A 19,284-nucleotide genomic window follows, 5' to 3' on the forward strand; every position below is an offset into this window, starting at 1 on the left:
AAGAAAACAATGTTTTACAAAAAAGTTTTTCCATTGGAGAGACAACTAACAAAGCTTATAAACTGGGTGGAATTCACAAATCGAAAGGATGAGCCCATAATATTCCCAGGATTTAAATGTTTGCATGAATGCATCCGTTTCCTGTCTGCTGGGCAAAAGTGGGCAACATTATGTTGTATTAGCGCCCTCTAGTGATGAAAAAAACCACTTTGCACATTTTAAAAATTTGATAAAATTGCTGTTTCATTAGCAAAACGTGCTAATTTGCAAATAACAGATATTATAATTACAGGACTAATCAAAAAATGGTGTAAATATAAAAATGCTAAAGTTTTAAAATAAATTTAAATATCACTTTGGTTCCAGAATATATGGAATATTTGATTTTTTTTAAAAATCAATGAAAACAGAAAGAATTGAACATGAACCGTGGATGCATTCTGATTTGAAGAAAAATGTGTGATGGTATTCATGCATCGTCAAAATTGAAGGTTTGTGCATTCCTGCAGGTTCCTGAGGAGGCATAAATTTGATAATTGGAGAGGCGGTCGGGTTCATTGGGATTCGTGTCACCTGGCGCTCAAGGTCGACAAAATATCCTGATTTTTCATCTCAAATAACTTCCTCACCTCATATCAAACTTTTTCTATCGGGATTGCGATGCCAAAAAAAATCCCAATTATTAAAAGCAGATCACTTGTTGATTCGTTTTCTATTGACCTCAAAGTTCATCTGTGGGAAAGAAACGTCTAGTTCTCAAGGAAGTTGTGGGTTTTTTAAGAATTCTGGGAATGTTATCCTCCTGGTTCCCAGAGATTTGGTTTATTCTTCCTCAAAGTCAAGTCGGATCTGTGCTGGCTGTGGCCTCATCCCCATACCCTCCAGCCTTTCCGTCGATGGCGCCCTTCCCTACACCTGCCTAAATAAAACAGCCCCCTCAATCCAGGCAGAACCCCCTTGATCATAAGCTCTGTCTTCACATATTCTCTTCATGCCTCAACGCCAGCATCTCCTCGGGACCATTTCCAGGTGGAACCAATGCCATGTGAAAGGCATTGAGGGGGTAATTTGTCTTAAGCTGTGCTGCTGTTGCTAACAGACGAAGGAGCTCAAACGGCAGGAGATAATAAGGAGCCTCGCAGTTCTAATCCTGCGGTTTTAAAAGCGCAGCAGTGAATCATCCCAAAATGCAAAGTGGGAAACACACTTTGTATGGAAACTGGGAATCGGAAAGAGAGGCGAACCCAACGCCCTGGGAGGGAAGGGCGGGTCCGACCAGTTTGACCCGGGTCGCTGCCTGGCTTCCTCACCCTGATCCTCCTCTCATCTCCACTTCTCCACCTCCTTCCTTCTCCTGCACCTCGTTCTTCCTCAATCCTCTCTCCTTCAGTCCAACACTTAAACGGCTTCCTGTCCTTTATCCCCGTCTCTGCTCTTCCTCCTCTATGTCTTCCCCTCCTCTCTGGAGGGTACTAGGGGGGGTGTTATCTCATTAAGCTGCAGCTGAACACCAGCTTTCTGCCTTCGGGGTCTTTGCTGGGTGAAGACAGGCTGGAGGATCGTCAGGGGTTTACAGGAACTTAGCCGGGGATGCTAACGGATAGCCTGTCTATCCCTCTTGTCTTCCTCTTTTTCTAGAGTCTTGAGCAGCCATCAGAGAAGACTGTCCAGCAAGACTCTAACTTCAGATTTTTCATTGAACATTAGGATTAAATTACAAAGAAATCTATTAGAATAAAACCAACAATGGTTCCACGCAGAGAAAATCATCATCTGAAGGTCCTGGAGGTTTATAGTCCACCTTTGTGAAGACCTACTCCCTTCATCCATTCATCATTGCCTCATTACAATGCAAACCCTCCATTGATTTGTCCCACGACCCCCTGCTGCCATCCCCAAAGATGACTTTTGAGCCTGATTCTTCATCATGCATGAGTTATGTCATTTACGGATCATACAGGACCCATACGTGCCTTGCCGCGTCTACTTAAATGTGCACGATGGAGCAGCAGTTGGCGCCGGTGACTTTAAATTGGCCGGGGGTGTGAATGGTTGCATGAATGGTTGTTTGTCTCTCTGTAAGAACCTGTAATGGCCTGGCGACCTGCCCAGGGTGCACTTTTTGCCTCCCCCGCCCAATATCAGCTGGGATCGGGTCCAAACCCGGGCAGAACCACATGAAACATCAGCGACCCCTGAGAAACGGAGGGATGGACGGTTCTGCGTTTTCTGGTATCTGACACAGAAGAAATAGTCCTATTCTTGGTTTTTAAAGAAAGAATAAAAACACCATTTCCTAGAAAGATCTTCTTTGGATTGTTCAGATTATTAAATGAATGAGCAGGAAGCAAATTTCTTCAAGTAATAATCCTTGTCAATCACTCACAATTGGAATTTTAAGGACGGTTTTTATCGGGATAATCATCGGGAGAGACTCTAAGGATGGGATGAAACTCAAATACGTGTTCTGGGTTCCATCTTAGTTTCAACTATTCTCCTTTCTTTCTTTTTTTTACACTCGGCACTTCATCACGTCTCTTAATCATGTGTGATTTCTCTCCCTCCTGCAGGCTTTACACGTTTTATCATCGGTGACACCGACAGACACCTTCGTCTTGGAGTCTAGTTATGCGGATTGAAACCAACAGGCGGGGGGAAGCCGAGGCAGGAGAGGTGTTAACTACACTTGTCAAAGGTCCAGATAGGTCTTCCTAATCCTGTTTCTTCTTCACAATTTGTTCTGCATCTGCAGAGATGGGGAGTCCAACACTTCATCCTTCACTGACACCCCGAAACAAAAACACGCAGGATAACACAAACCGGTTCTGACAAATTGGACTCGGCGCTAGGCGTGTTAGGAATCGGCGACTCTTGCGATGAATGTCACGAACGTCGCTGGGACTGGAAGTGATAGAGGAAGCGGAGAGCGATGCGATAGGAAGTGTTTGTGAAAACGCTGCTAAGATTGGGGACCCCGGCTGCGGCGCCGGTTGTTGTTGTTTCCCTGATAGTTGTTCTTATTGAGCTGCCAGTCCAGTCGATCCCAGCGGGACCGTTTGTTTGCCAGCCTCCTTCGTCCTGTCAGGCCGCGGTTATCGAGTATACGTTGATGTGAATCTTTCCAGACGGATCAGGTCCATCTGTAGGGGTTTGAAGACATTCATTTGGATCTGGTGTCATTAGACAGAATGTCCTCCTACAGATTTCCTTTGTGGTTTTCATCCTTAAATCATTATTAAAACTGACAAATGCATTTAAATTCTTCACGGCAACTTTTGTGGATTCCTCTACCGCATTTATTGCTTGGAAGTAAATGCTTCAACCCACTAAGGAGCTGAAATTTAAATAACTGAGGGAGCAGACATATGTTGTTGTCTTTCCTAGCGGGTAGTCGTCTTTTGAGCACCGCCTGACTTAAAAGCTGCTCATATTAACCTTTAGAAGAACTCTTTCAAAAGCTGTAATGAATTACCATACTAATCTGGACCAATCAAAACCGCCCCAGGGGAGATCAAAGATGTCCCCGCCTGGCCGTCTGGTTGGTCAGCAGGGCGAAGCTGCTGAAGGTGATTTCTGCTTGAATGTGCTCATTAGTCGAGTCTGCAGGTGGAGTCTTCGCTTCGGATTAAACCCCTGCAGACTCACCAGCGTCCGTCTCTCTGGGGTTAAAAACGCCCGACACGTGGCTGCAGACATGCAGCTGTTGTGCAGTTTAGTCGTGCAACTGCAGCATTGCGTGCATCTTACAAAATGCATGCACGTATGCATGAATGTGCAACATTCACGGTTGAATGAATGACGCATCGGGTTTTGTTAGTGATCTAAAAACATAATCAGGATTAAATATTAAACTCATATCAAAGCAAATGAAACAACTTTTTCTGTCTGTTTGGTTTGTTTCATGAAAGCATTTTTTTTTTTGTTCAACGCATTTTCTTTGATTTTTTTTTTTTTTGTATTTCTGTCACAGATTCTGAAGTTAAAAAGAAAATTACTCTTTTTTTTCTGCTTATTAGGAAACCCAGAACATCAGTTTAATCTACCAATCACTAAAAATATTGATGCGATTAATATGTATTGAGTCTGAATATTGAGTCTGATTCTGAATTCATTGATTGTGGGGGGTTTTAGGATGTTTTAAATGTCTGTTAAAGATATTTTAATGCAGAACTGCTTTTTCTTTTTTTTCTTTTTTTTACACTTTTCATTTAGTTTGACATTTTCACAAATCAATATTCGAGTCTCATCTGGAACACGAAGCATCTGTTTCCCACATCTGCAGCATAAATGAAAGCTCATTTCAGTTTGTATATTAATGCATCTCATTTCTTTTAATCAGACATCTGTTTAATGATATTAATAACTTTCATGTGACAGCAAATCTGGATATCGGATGGAAGAGACTCCCAACCAGCCTTCAGGGTGTTTCGGTTTGGAGGCCATACATCTCCTTGACACGGATCACCAGAGGTCAATCCAGTCGAGCCCCGACTTCCACGCCCTGGGCTATCCTCGAACATCGAAATGAAGGGCGACGCCTGAAGCTACATCTTCAGATGAGAGGGGATGAAGAGCGAAGGCTGTCATCATCAGTCCAGAATTACTGCGGTGGAAAGCTCAGGCTGCGTTCGATGCGTCACCAGAGCTGCCAGTGTGCATCAGTCACGGACACACTTCACGGCGATCCGGTCAGTGTGAGCGCAGCGGCGGCCGCCTGTGATTTTCGCCTGACAGCTAGCGGTTAATCGACCGGATGCTGTCGGACGGCGTGCAAAATCTCTTTAGAGTCATCGATTAACGTAAAGCGAACGGACCTGCCGTCTAATGATGACGCTTGTAAACAGCGTTAAGCAACAGACGTCACCGAAACGCCAGAAACATGTTCATCCTCCATTATTTTTAAAATCTAGTCCGGTCTGATCTTCTGCTATTAAACCGGTAATAAGCCGCAAAAAAATGTGGGTGATGCTGCTGCTAAGTGCTGCTCTCGTCTATGCTTTTAATGCATGTATAGGTAAGTACCTGTATGTCATTAAAGGTACTTGAAGTGAGTGCTGAGAAAATGATCTTATTTAAGGTGAGAAAGAAGAATGTTTGGTCTCATTGTTAAAGAAACGTGGAGCTCAGCTGAATTTCAGACGACCCATCGGTCACACACAGTAAAAATGGCCCGGCTAGCCCCACACCTGTCATCTTCACTTACTGGTCTACAGAAATAAATGACTAGAGGTGGGGCTAGCAATCCTGGAAGCTAATATTGAACCAATTTCTTTACTTCTTCTAGAAAAGGTTAATAAATATAAATCTTCCTGTCAAACTCCAACAAAGACGACCAATAGGCTGCATTCTGTCTTCAGTTTAATTAGATCAAAGCTTTGCTTAGAAATACGTCTTCCAGTTTGTGCATGCTCCTTGTTTTTCAGGAATGATAAGAGTTGGATGCCAAAAAAAAATCTGATAATATGAGAAAAAACAACCACAACTATGACCTGATAACGTTTTCATCCTAATCTGTGAAAATAAACAACCTGGAATATTTGGGAAGCGATTTTAGGTCACTTGTGATGTCATAGTGGGTGTGGCACCTCCTGCATTGAGAAGACAATGCAGGTACACCCCCCAAAGCCGCACCCATTTCCACAAAGGGGCGTGTCTAGCCTCTCATACAAATGTGATCCACAACACGGGGGCGGAGTCAGAAAGATATTCAGGCTTCTATGACACCTGATCCGATGGAGACCTACCTGGGACTTCAGGACTGTCTATAAAACAGTTAATAAGACTATAATATCGGACCTTTAGCAGAGCAATGAGACTTATTCTTGCGTCTTCTAGATGGTTCCATAACTTTCCTGGAGAGTTCCCCCCCTCACATTCTAACTCCAGCCCCACAGGATGACTTCTAACCCCATATTGACCACCTTACACTGATATTTCCTGGGGACAGAAACGGAGCGAAGCAGCTCTCCTCACCTCTGACTCCACATCCGACCATCCTACACAAATTGGGGGGGGGGGGGGTGGCAGCCTTGCAATCCTGACCCCCCCCTCTGTCTGAGCTCCAGTGACAAATGGGAGGTGGGGACAATGGCTCCAGTCTATTCTCCTCCGCAAGAACCGTATATAGTTTTGTTGTGATACAGATAAATGAACGTTAAAGCACTTTGTGACTTCATCTCTCCTCAGAAGGGGTAACACGATGGTAACACAATGGTAACACGATGGTAACACAATGGTAACATGGTGGTAACACGATGGTAACACAACGGTAACATGGTGGTAACACGATGGTAACACGATGGTAACACGATGGTAACACAATGGTAACACAATGGTGACACGATGGTAACACAATGGTAACACGATGGTAACACGATGGTAACACGAAGGTAACACGGTGGTAACACAATGGTAACACGTTGGTAACACGGTGGTAACACGATGGTAACATGATGGTAACACGATGGTAACATGATGGTAACACGATGGTAACACAATGGTAACACGGTGGTAACACGATGGTAACACAATGGTAACACGGTGGTAACACGATGGTAACACGATGGTAACACGATGGTAACACGATGGTAACACGATGGTAACACGATGGTAACACAATGGTAACACGATGGTAACACAATCAAACGTATGTGTTTTTACACAATCAAGATGCCGCAGCAGTTTACACGGTCCATTGACCTTGAAAGTTATTTATCCGGTATCTGTCAGGCCGACGACGGGGCTAGGCTTGGACTTGGGATGGATGGAGATTGGTGAGATGCGAGAAGCATCGTGACAGGTCACAGGCAACACACTCACACACACACACACACACAAGTGGCAGACGACACACATTTGTTTGAGTTGAGTATTACCTCCTTTAATCCGTCACGCCACCACCTCGGCTTCCTCCATGCATTCGTTAAGACGGGGGGGAGGCGTAAACGGATCGATGGTTTCGGAGCAGGTAGAAACGGAGCCTCGACAAAGGATGATGTTATAATGTGTGCATGTTTAAGATTAAAGAAATAATCTGTAGGGATTTGCATTTTGTGTGCGATGAGAAAAGGAACGTTAGCGTTAGCTCGAACGATTCAACGGTAAACCATTCTGAGACTTGGTATGAAGCGGTTTGATCCATCCTGAAAGGTCAGTTTCTGTTCTTTTAGCTGAACCTCTTCCTTTTATCTGCAGCGGGCAGCACGCAGAGCTATTAGCTCTATCTGTGTTCTCTCGTGCTTTTCCAGTAGATCAAAGGATAATTACAGGCTTGTTTGCCAGACTCCAAATCGGGTTCTGATGTGAGTCTTCAAGGAGGAAACTCACAAATGCACATTTCCTGTTTTTCAGTGAAAAGAACTGGAAGCAGAGACGCTCAGTCGAAATCAATTAAATGTCTTTAAAATGAGTCTGGAGTGGCAGTAGAGGTCAGACCCGCACTGAGCTCAAACAACATGTCTGTTTGCATTGCTGAAACACGATCCTCCGGTCAACAAAGCTTCAGGTAGTTGTTTAGTGTTTAAGACGCCTCCGAAGAATTTAAATGTCGACCCACTAGTCAGTTAGAGGCGAGCTGTAAGGTCCAGAACCAGAAGTCCAGCTGCTTCAGGTTCAACCTTCGCTTTAGTAGATTTTGTTTCATCCTGCTTTCCAACAAACCAACCAATCAAAAACTTCCCTGACAGAAGTAATTAAATATTTGGCATCCGTTAATTCTATAATTAAATTAATTTAAATTAATCAGAAACCTAAATAGGCTTGGTTCTGCTAAGTTAGGCTAGGTTAGGTTAGCAGAGCAGGCTGCTTGGACATTGTAGGAACTCTGCCTACAGATTTTAACATACTACTGCATTGGAATATACAATACACTGCAAAAAAGACAACTATTAATCACTCCTGACTGCTATGGAAATACAGAATTACCTCGAGATGTGAGTTATTTGAGATACAAGTCGTCGCTCTGTCCATATTTTTGTTCGACGTATGAGCAAAATCCGAGATACAAGTCGTGCTTCGGGACTAGTTGGCGGATGGTTACAACATCAATGAGGCGGAGTGGAGTAAAGATGACTTTTGCGTTTATTTTCATTCTTCATCATTGTTTACGTAACTTATATATAATTAATTATACAAAGGTAAACTCTGCATGTCTATTGGTTGATAAAAACTATGGGTTTTCTTTCATAGTTTAGGCTTTTTTACAAGGAGCTCAGTCACGTACCTCGTATCTCGAGGTACTATTGTACCTATTTGACATATCCCAAAACTACGTAGCCAAGGCCAACAAGACTGCTCAGAGATGATACAGTTTCCACTTAGCAGGATAAACATTTGCTCAAGCACTGCACTTGAATATAAAGCCATTATATAATACAGTATATCTCCTCTCATTCAAACAACAAAAGAAAATATTTCCTGAATGAAAACCTAGAGTGATTTCGTTTTTGTAATTCGGGCAGACTCAGTCAAAACAATGATAATAAAAGAGTGTGTGTGTGGTGTTAAATTCCTTCTTGGGGCTCGAGGACGAGACGGGCGTGTCAACCGATGACTTTGACGTTGGGGATTTAGTGAAAACAGCTGTCCTGGCGCTTTTTCTGCACAACTGATGGATTAGACAAGCCGGGCCTAAAGAAAAGCAGCCTTTCTCACACTAAGCAAACGCAGGTGTTTGACTCTGTGTGTGTGTGTGTGTGTGTGTGTGTGTGTGTGTATGCATAATTTTGCTTGTCTGTCTTTATGGTTGTGAGCATAAAAAATGCACTGCTTGCACAAACTAGCTTACAGGCCTGCGTGACGATGGCACAATAAAGGTTTCCGCAGTCGATATTAGAGTACAGTCCAATAGTTTGCACAGTGCTGCGAATTATATGAATCAATAAGTGGGTACATAAATTATACCACCAAAAGGCAAGAATTTTTATTTCCAGTTTAGGCCACATGGACGTGGGAGAGAGGGCAAACTTCCCTTCCTGGTGTACAAAATGTGCAAATTTGCATTTCTACCACCCACGGGAAATGTCATGTCTCAGCAGCATCGATCGCGCCGCACGCTGTCGACCGGGTTTACAGCCCCGTCAAAAATGATTGGAAATAATCTGTAGCACAAATCTAATTAAGACGCAATCTAACGGAGGATTGGAAAACATTTCGACGCTCTCTCGGGAGCAGCGAGGAAAACTGTTGCCTTCCGTGGGTTTTGTTGAACTCCCAGAGGGAAGAGGAAGGAATTCAATGTTTATTTTTGAAGATTTTGTGCTGGTAAAAGTTCCATTGTCTGGAGTTCAAGAGGAATGGACAGGTCTGATGAAAGGACGGTATTTCACCATGGGAGACAAGGAGAAGAGAGATGAGAGTGGTTTTATTAGCATGAACATGATATGATCTGACATGTAACACACGTCCTGGAGCCCGTAGCATGGGGAAAACACAGTAATCATGTCAAGGCTGATGAAGGTGTTCAAGCATGATAAATCATTTATGAATCGCTATAACCGCTATACACTATATAGGAAGCCCAAGATAAATGGACAGCGATCGTCGGAAAGACTATTTCCAATCTTTCCAATCGACACAGGTTGAAAAAAAGGGCAGGAAATAGATGGACTCTGACGCCCAAAATAACGTCTTTTTGAAGATTTTGAATAGGACGAGCGAAATTGCCTCATGGACGTTCGGGTCAAACTGGAGGAGCAGCAATTTGAGCAATTATTGTGAGTGGTAGGCTGAGAATGAAAAGCCACCTGGGGTGTTTCCTGTCAGGGGAGGTTACCTGTCATCTGTCGGACTGAAAAGGAGGGAAAAGAGGAGGTGAAAAAATAAGTGAGCTCCCAGGGCAACTACTGTCAAGATCATTATCGAGGCCAACAACGTGTCAGAGGAGGCAGAGCCAAGCGAAAAGGCCGTTGACAGATGTTTGGTATGTTAAACATCGGAGATATCCCACACTCTCCATGGACTAGTTTCCAAGTGTAGAGTTTTAAAAGGGATTAAATTTATTTTAATCCATCATAAATATAGGATATATTAGGAAGCAGTGGCAGCAATGACGCTTCTCTGAGACACCGAATTGCTCTTACTGATCACTTTTGGACTAACCTCATACAAAGACGGGGTAGAACGTAAAAACTGATGAATGGCAGGATCTTCTCTGTGAGACGACAGCGATAAGGACTGATCCGCCATCTGTGCACTACAAATTATTCTGTACTTGCCAAGATTTACAATCTTAGATCTGGAGGCGTGAGATTAATTATCTTGTTTTAAAAGTTATTTACTAGGTTTTATCCGACCAGACTTATTTTCAGGCTTTTGGGGATTTCTACATTGTCTTGACTCGTCATTTTGTCCTCAGTCTATAGTTTATGTCTTGCTTTGCTCTTTGCCCTCCTTCATTTGATCCATGTTTGACAGGAAACACAATCTACACAGTCATCACTGGAGCACTTTGCTAAAATACTTGTCAGGAACATGTCAGGTTGGGATTAATGATAGCTATGTCCAGAAGTGCATGATTCCACTCCTTTCTTACAGTTTTCTTTACTCCAATTGTTGCTATCACCCAAGACAAGTGCCTAAGCTGAAGGATGAGCTGTCTATCTAAAAAAGACCAACGCCAACTCATAGTTTGCTTTCCAAATGGCAAAGGTCAGACTGAAACAAGCCACTCAGCTCCTCTGGGGTTTGGAGGTCAAAACACTCTTGGAAAGACTCCAAGAACAGAGCGAAGAAGAGTAAACATAATGTCACCGACATCCACACTCCCCTCCAGGTGAGGTACCAGGATTCTGATAGTCTTCAAACTTTTTCATACCACCAACCAGATAATGTTTTTGCCAGGTTTATATATCAAACTTGTGTGGTAAACATTTGCATGTTTGCATTGCCTTCGGGTGCAGGTTAGCATGCCTGCATTAGCATTGAGCTTAAAGTACAGCTGTGTCTTGAAGTGCTGTTTTGCCATTTGAAAAAGCACTTCCAAACTACTAGTTAATTGTTGATTCTTGACTATTTTCCTGCATCGTTTTTAAAAAGAAAAGTCTTCGTGGATGAAAAAGGATAGTCTTGAGTTCTGCCAATCTCTTGAAAAACTGAAGGGGCGGAAGCCAACAAAGAAATGCACAACTTGCAGAGACATCTACTTTTTCTTTTCCTTCTCCATGTCTATCTCCATCAAACCAACAATTCCAGCAAAGATTGACAGAACTCTCCCACAAAAAAGCCACTTCTTACACAAGCAACACTCTCGGCTGTCTGAACTGGTAATTAAGCCTTCTCTTAAAGGGTATCCCTCTGATCCTCTGTTCCCTTCCTGGAGGATAAGGAGACACTGATGCACCCAGAAAGACGATGAGGGAAAATGAAAAACCATGTCTATTAAATCAGTAATTAAGTCAGCGCCGGTGAGTCAATCGGAGAGGTAAAAACCAAGAAAATCCTGGAGCGGAGAGTGTCAACCGGTGTGATTAAGTCCTTGAAGTGTAATTGCACAAGGGAATGAGGGTATTGTGGGCGTCAGAGAGGGATTTCCAGGGGTGAAACGAGAGGGAGGCGATGGGAAATGTGCGAATACGGTTCAAATCCAGGAGCTCGGGGAGGAAGGAAGCTGGTCTGGGCTCCACTCGAATCAAACAATACGAGGAGTTGAGTGCTCGCCATTGATAAAGCTCACCATCTGTTGTTTATACCCCATTGTTACCTTGTGGGCATCCTCTGTGAAGAAAATGTGACAAACACACTGGAGCAGGTACAGCTATTGAAATAACTCCTTCTTCTTTTACGGGCCCCCAATGAGCTCTCGGTTACCCATCGAAGGTTTGCGTGCTCGTGAATTCGACTACGCAGTTAAACGCTCATGCTTCTTTTCCACAGGAAAACGCACCATAAGAGAATCTTTTTTTTAAAAATACTATTTTAAAACTGGAAGGGGCTCAAGATCTTTTTTTCAGGCTGGTGTCAAAGGTTAATATCTGAACTAAAGGTCTGCAGCTAAATGGAACTCGGCTTGCGTCCAATCGGGCTTCGCTTCTGTGACAGATCACCAACTGATGACATCATCAGTTACTCTTCACAAACTTAACTTTTCATCAATAAACAAATCTATTTTTTGGGGGGTTTTTTTGTGTTTTTCGCCCTGAATCTTAAAAGCCACTACCGAAAAAAGAGAGATGTTTTACTGTCAGGGAGGCATTCTCGTCAGGTTCTTCTAAATTATTTATGATGTTTTGATGCACTGAATCAAAACTGGGTCACTCAGTGACGCCCTCTTTAACAACATCTCTGTGCGGGTTGTTCAAATTTGCATAAATTGATAAAAGTGCTGCATTGCATTTGATGCCACGCGGTGCAAACGTTTCTTGCATTTTATGAGCTTCAGGGGAAAAACAGACCCTCAACAGGGACTCGAATTTGGGGAATTTTACCGTCTGCAGCTTTGATTCCTCATATTTTGTCATATTTAAAGACATTTTTAAACACGAGGCGACCAAATTATTCGACTGAACAGCCGTTTATGGCGTTTTCTTGAACAAATAGTGAGTCAGTGAACAGTTCTGAGCCAAGCCTTCGATACGCGTCAGCCCCCAGGAAAAGATTAGCCTCAGGGTTTCCTGTGTTAGGGGATTGATTGGTGTCTTTCCTCGGCCGGGTGGACGCTGTCAAAATGCAAATTTGGTCCTTCGTGCCACGGAAAGCTGAGGATGACACACACACACACACACATACACACACACACACACTAATTAAACTGCCATTACCCACACCTGCTCTCCAAAGGGACAATCAGTGGAGTAACTCAATCGATTTTTTCTCCTCGTCGATGCTGAATTTTCCCGCTAAATGGACGACGTCGTTTTCTCAAGCCGCGATATTTCAATTTGCATCACCTTCTCGGTGTCAAGATGGGTTGGAATTAGAATTTTTTCCAGTCTCATTTGTGTAAAGGTATTTTTCGGATTTTCTTCATTTTAACTCTAACATTCTTATATCACAACTTGCTTCAGCTGCACTAGAATGAACTTTGAACTTATTTGTCAGTCATGTGAACCCTTCCTGATAGTCATATATTCTGCTCTTTTTCCTGAAACACAAACTTAATTCCATTTAAATCTCTTTTCTAATTGAGAAAAAACTGCCACTGGTGAACCGGGGCAATGGTGGGTTCAAATCCTCCTGAGGATCTCGGGACTGCGTGGGGTTTGCATGTTCTTCCCATGAGCAAAAAATTAATTATGTAATTATATATTATTTTATGGGATGTATGAATGGCTGGTGAATAATAAGTCGCTGACGCCTCTGACAAACTGCACACCTCCATCTTTTTGAAACTTGCAACGCAGAACTTCCCTTAATCCTTTCAAATATTTAACTTTTCAGCCACCTGACACACTATAAAGAGTGTTCTCTAAAAAATTGATATTGCTTTTACTCACTCCGTTGCACACTGTCACCCAACAGTGCCTCCTACAAATAGGAACCATAACTTTTTTCTTTTTCTTTTCTTTTTTTATAGCGTAAGGAAAAAAGTCTCATCTGCTTCCAGTCTTAAACAGATGACGGACAAACCATGATACGTCCAGGAGGTGGGGGGGGGGATAGATCTTGCATTCCAGATAGGAAGGATCTGACTGAGTTGAAGCGTTCAAACCATCAAACAAAGAAAAAAAAAAGTCCAAATTCTTGCATTAACGCATTAAAGGATGTAGTACATCATCAGGAGTGACTAGAGATTGGCTGTCTGTGCCGTCCATGATGAGTGTGGTCATTATTAGTGGCTGCCGGTGAGAAATAGAGGTGTTTTTCAGCAGCAGAGCTGCCTTCAATTGCTCCCCGGGGAGCGTTAATTACCTCCCTCACACCCTATCAATAAATATTTGAGGAGAAAAAAGGTTCCTGAGGGTAAACAAAGAAAGCCAAGTTCACTCAGCCATGAAATATGGGACTTCAATAAACACAGCTACAAGAAATAAGCTTTTTATCTCTCAGTGGAGTCCATTTCTTTGTGTCAGGAAGTACTTGTGCACCAATGGACATCAGTGATTTGTAATCACTCCAATAAAACATTTAATTACAAAAATGAAGACCAGAAGCTCCTTGTTTTTCAGATTCAGAGCATTTGCTTTAATAGTTCACAAAAAAAAACAAAAAAAAACAGCGGCTGCTTGTGTTCATCGGCCGCCGTCGCCCCAACACACAACAGGAAATTACAACAGGAACTTTACGGCTTTTTTTTTTTTTTTTTTTTTTTACAAACACACAGGCACAGAAATGACAAGCTCCCGTACTACGCTTCTCCGGTCGCCACTATACGATTCTGTAAAAAATGTAGCACGGGTAGATTTATTACGTAAGAAAAAACAAAACAAAACCATTAATACAGAGAACGGGATGTGGACGGGAACCACAAATGGAATTTTAGCCGAAATGATGGATAGAAACAGAGTTTTCTGTTAAACACCAGACGGTTAAGAACATTCTGTTAATCCACAGCCATGTTTCACAAGAGACTGTTAAATTAAACAGTGAAAGTATGGAAAAGCAATAAGCAGAAAGGCTGGTGTGCGTCAGTATAACCTTGTCCGTATCCTTGGTTTTGCCCACGACAGCGTTTTACGGCGTTTGCTCACGAATAATGATCGGATTTTACCGCCTTTAGATCAATATAGTCATATATCAGCCCCGTACAGTTACTATAAGGAAGAAAATAATGAAAAAAAAACGAGGTGCATTTGTTTTCCGCTCCCCCCATTGCATGCAGCGCCTCATTCATGATGGAGTGGCAGCAGGAAAGGATTTAAGACAGGCTAATTTATCATGAATGGAGTGAACCTGGTGTGTGGATAATTACCCGGAGCATGTCGGGGCTGTTAATACTTTGTTTCTTGCAAGGAATCTCAATTTATTTGTGCTGTGGTTTTATTCCCCCTTTCCTATTTAATGCATAAAATAAAGAAACAGCTTCTTTTTTTAAATTTAAATAAGGATTGCAGCAGATGGGCTCGCTCCTTATCAAAATACACAGATGATGGTGAAGCTTGGTGTCGAATCTCCAAGCAACCGCATCCGGTCATGAGGTCAGAATGAAGAACGACCGCATGCAGAGGATGGCTAAGAAAATACCGAAGGTTTCTGAGGTGTGAAGTCAGATTTTGGATCCAATAAGATGAAATTAAGTGTTATAGTGAGAATAAAATGTGGTTTTGGGTGTAAAATATGCAACAAAGCTAGCAAAGTAAAATTTGATTTATCTTAAGTGGAAAAAGAAGAACGCTTCATCCTCCAGTGAAGAAATAACCTAACTTCTATGGAGCGCAGAGGACTTGGAGCTAAAAATATTTCAACTTTCTTTCTGCTAGAGAGTGCCAAACTTCAAAAAAAAAAAGGCTTGCAGAATAGTCTCATAGCAACAGCAGCCTGTCCCAAATGACCCGGTTCAGCTGAACTTAACTCCGTCTCTAAATGCATCTACACAAACAAACAGTTGGGCCCGTTGTAGCTCTCGCTCCTGTGCAGCGCTTCAGATTGAACGCGTTCAAATCTCTTTGAATCCAGATTAGAATCCTGGAGGCTGCTTTGATGGAAGGTGTTGAAACGAGGTGTAAATTAAAATTTACACAACGATGTCGACTCGAAGGCGGTAAAATCACGCAGGCGTGAAAAAATATTATAAATCATGAGCAAAAAGGGAAGAATTCATAATTATAAAAGGATTGGGTTTGTTGTTTTTTTTCGTGAACAAGTGGACACGTGTGTTTATGTGAAAGCACACCGAAACATTCTTGTTGTGTGACCGGTGTCATGGTAACTTGAGTGCACTAAATAATGTGTTTGTTTCTTCTACAGCAAATACACAACAGCTTCCCCCTAATCGCACTATCAGACTCTGGAAATAAAGTCGAACATGTCAACAAATAAAAGCTACCAGGAAAAGACGAGGAAATTACAATCATTCTGTACATGATGAGTTTGCTATACAAAAGAGTTGACCCTGTTTGTGTGTACTGTACACTCCATTGCTTTAACGATACAGTAAACAGACAAATTGCTTGCCTCAACATATAAAAGTGAAAAGAAGAGAGAAACATCCATCTCTGCAGATGTTGAGAGATATTCAAAAGCAGATAAATCGATAAAGTCGTCATTAGCTGGAACCCTGCAGCGAACGCCCACTCCTGACCCGCCACTGACCCCAGCCTCGCACACGGAAACACGCCCTCGCGCCAGCGAGCCCCGCATCCACCGGGGTTCTAAATTAAGGGAGGTATTAAGATGGAGGGAGTCGATAGCCCGTGGGCTGCCGGCGAGGCCGTCTTTAGGGGATGGTGGTCCGCAGGTTGGGGGAATATAAGATTAACCAGTAAGAGATTAGATACCAAGTGTGTGTAGGAAAACATAAAAATAGACCCAACCACAAAAATCAAAGAAAACACAAACAAGAATGTCCTCTATTCCGTCCAGTTTTCCTGGGAAACGTTCGACCTTCTCGCCACGAGTTTAGAGATTGGTAACAGTCTCGTGTGCAGGGATCCAGCCAGGAGGCAATTAGCCTAGATCAGTTTAGTCTAAATACTGGAAGCAAGGGGGAAACGGCAGGCTTCAAAAGTTTCAAAGAAACAGTCACCTCTAGAGATCGCAAGAAAAGTCAACACGTTACTTCCTGTTTATCTAACTCGTACGAAAAAATGTAAAGTTGCAGTTTTATGGTGGGAGTTATGTGCTATCTCACACGTAGCATGTAGCACCAAGTACGTTACTTTTTTAATTGTGTAGAGATTTTTTTAGAAAAACAACAACACAAATACGAGGATAGAACATGTTGAGCTTTGATTTAGCATTAGCGAAAACTAGCAATTTCCCCTCATTTATGGTTAATGCTAAGCTAAGCTAACGGCCTCCAGCTCCAGAAATGGACGTCGCTATCGTACGTGTTATCGATCAAATTCTCACCCAGGTGCAAATGGGAATATTTCCCAAAATGTTTTAGTCTGTCATTAAATTTTAAATGTTACATTTCCAAACATTAAACAGGGCATTAATTAGAGATATTAAGTCAAATTTTTAAGACTTGATTTCAAAAAATATACAAACAGCTAACCAGGTTTTTAGTTCAGGCATGTTATAAGTCAGCATGAATGAACAATACAATCCATGTTTCGTCTTATTCCGACGACAATCCCTTTTCTAAAACACATAAAGTCACTTTGTTTTGAACAGGAACAGGTTGTAAGAGAAAAAAACAAAACAAAACAAAGACAAATGAAAGCCGTGTAGATTTTTAGATTTCCCCAGATGATTCCAACAGGGCCAGACGTGAACGGTGAACAGTTAATTCCTGTAACGGGTGCAGCCAAGTCCAAACTCATTCTGCTGCAACACCAGCTGGAGACGCCAGCACCTACCCACTCAGCTAAGCATCGCTATGATTGTTTATGTACTTCTACAAACCAACAGGCAATCCAAAGGCTGCGAGAGTCAAATCAGCACGCAGCTAAACAGCGCTGGCTAAAAGCGTCCCAGCTTGCCAAGAACAAATCAGGTCAGAACATTGGAGGAACTCCTAAAACATTCTTTCAGGGAAAACGAAAAAGGGGTGGGATGCTCAAGATCGGGAGACTTTTTACTTCCATTTTGTTTTGATAACCCCCCCTGCCCCCCAACAAAATAAAAACAAGGGACACATTGTTACTGGATCTCCTCCCTACCCTCCTCTTCATCAGCTTCTCAATCTTGCTCTCCAGATTCCGTCGATACCTACGATGTGAGTTTGGTCACCCTTTCCTCAATAGAGTCTGTCCCTGAGGAAAGGCGGGACTAAGAGGGGTAAATCCAGGGGGGTTATCCAGTCCGAACATCCTCCCCCATCTCCCCCTCCCTGACCTCAGCCACAAGAGATGACAGTGAAGCGTTTGGAGATGCAGGACATGTTGTGCAGTACAATGCCCAGGAGGAAGAGCAGCACGCACGCCACCAGTATGACCGTGCACACGCCGGACCATGTGGACCCTTTTCCTGCCCCGCCCCCCGGGCCGGTAACTCTCCTCTCGCCCTCGCCTCCTTCCAGCCCCACCCCGATGCCATCCAGAGCCATGTTCAGGCCCAGAGGCTGCTGCTCGGGCACGGTCACCACCGTCACCCCCTTCTGCTGGCCGCCGGGCAGGAAGCGACATCCCAGTTCCCCCGGTAGTCCGAGCGCTCGCTCCTTGGTGACAGGCAGCGGCACCATGTAGCAGCCGTTGCTGGGGAGACGGATGAAGACGGGCGTGTGCTCGGAGGCGTGAGGGATGGCGATGACAGTGATGATGTCTGGGTCATCCGGGAGCTGGGAGACAGACAGACCCGGTGGGAGCTTGGTGACGCCTCGGCACCAAGGACAGCGAATCTCCTTCTGGCTGCTGCGCATCTGGGTCAAACACACCGAGCAACACGTGTGTCGGCAATCCAGGAGTTTGGGCCGCCGGCGCGGGCTGTAGTAGTTAAAGCAGATCTGACACTCCAGAATGGAATCTTGGGAAAGAGTCTCCATCTTTGTAGGAGGTCTGTTTTGATAGTAATAGTAGACGATTGCGGATATCTTCAAATCGGGCAAGTCAAGCAGGTCCGGAGAAGAGTGACACAAGTTAAGAAAGCACGACTGATTCCGCTTCTTGACGCCCAATCACGATCCTGGACCTCACGGCGACATCAAAGCTCCGCAGTGGCGACATGATCGTTCATCTGCAAGAGATGAGAAGAGAAGCATTGTTCAGAGGAGAGAAAATTGGCATCTCAAGAAGTCACACTCGCAAACATGCTGTTATGGTCCTTCAAACACTCGTGAGTGATGCCAGACATCCCAAACATTCAGTCACAGGAATAAATTGCATCTAACAGCTGACTGATCTCACTGCGGGGAGCTAAGATAGAGCTCCGTATGAAGAAGACGCCGTGGTCAAATCGTGTATCACGGATGACAGAGTCATTAGTTTGTAAAGCATACATCCTGCATATCAGCATCCAGCTGGCTGCAGCTGTAGAGGCGACTTCACGAGACCCATCGGTACCCGTGTTAAAAAAAAAGGCTAATTCTTCTTCCTCCTTCAGGAGACACACTCCATAAACAACCCGACTCCTCTCGGGTAATCACGTCTAGCGTGTTAATCCATGCAAAAGCTGTGATAGTTTACTTTTAGAGATGATTAAACCCTGTCAAAATAGCAGCGAGGAAACAATGAATACAGAATAGGGTATAGACGTATTGTCAAGTGTGGAAAAACTGCTGAGGAAGGAAGACAACTCGATTTTGCTTTC

At 43.3% G+C, this 19,284-nt stretch overlaps 2 protein-coding genes across 2 annotated transcripts in view; both read right to left on the reverse strand.

The window, feature by feature from the left end:
- The window catches only part of LOC137614164 (melanocortin receptor 4-like), a 163,833-nt gene that overhangs the window by 118,830 nt on the left and 25,719 nt on the right, over positions 1–19,284 (reverse strand). The gene's annotated exons all lie outside the window — the stretch shown is intronic.
- The window catches only part of rnf152 (ring finger protein 152), a 30,903-nt gene continuing 25,722 nt past the window's right edge, over positions 14,104–19,284 (reverse strand). The window contains exon 3 of the mRNA XM_068343777.1: positions 14,104–18,711. Coding sequence (XP_068199878.1) covers positions 17,876–18,520 — 645 coding nt within the window. The 5' untranslated portion in view covers positions 18,521–18,711 and the 3' untranslated portion in view covers positions 14,104–17,875. The remainder of the gene's footprint in view (positions 18,712–19,284) is intronic.

This window comes from Antennarius striatus, chromosome 20, assembly GCF_040054535.1.
Source record: "Antennarius striatus isolate MH-2024 chromosome 20, ASM4005453v1, whole genome shotgun sequence".
Classification (NCBI taxonomy): Eukaryota; Metazoa; Chordata; class Actinopteri; order Lophiiformes; family Antennariidae; genus Antennarius; species Antennarius striatus.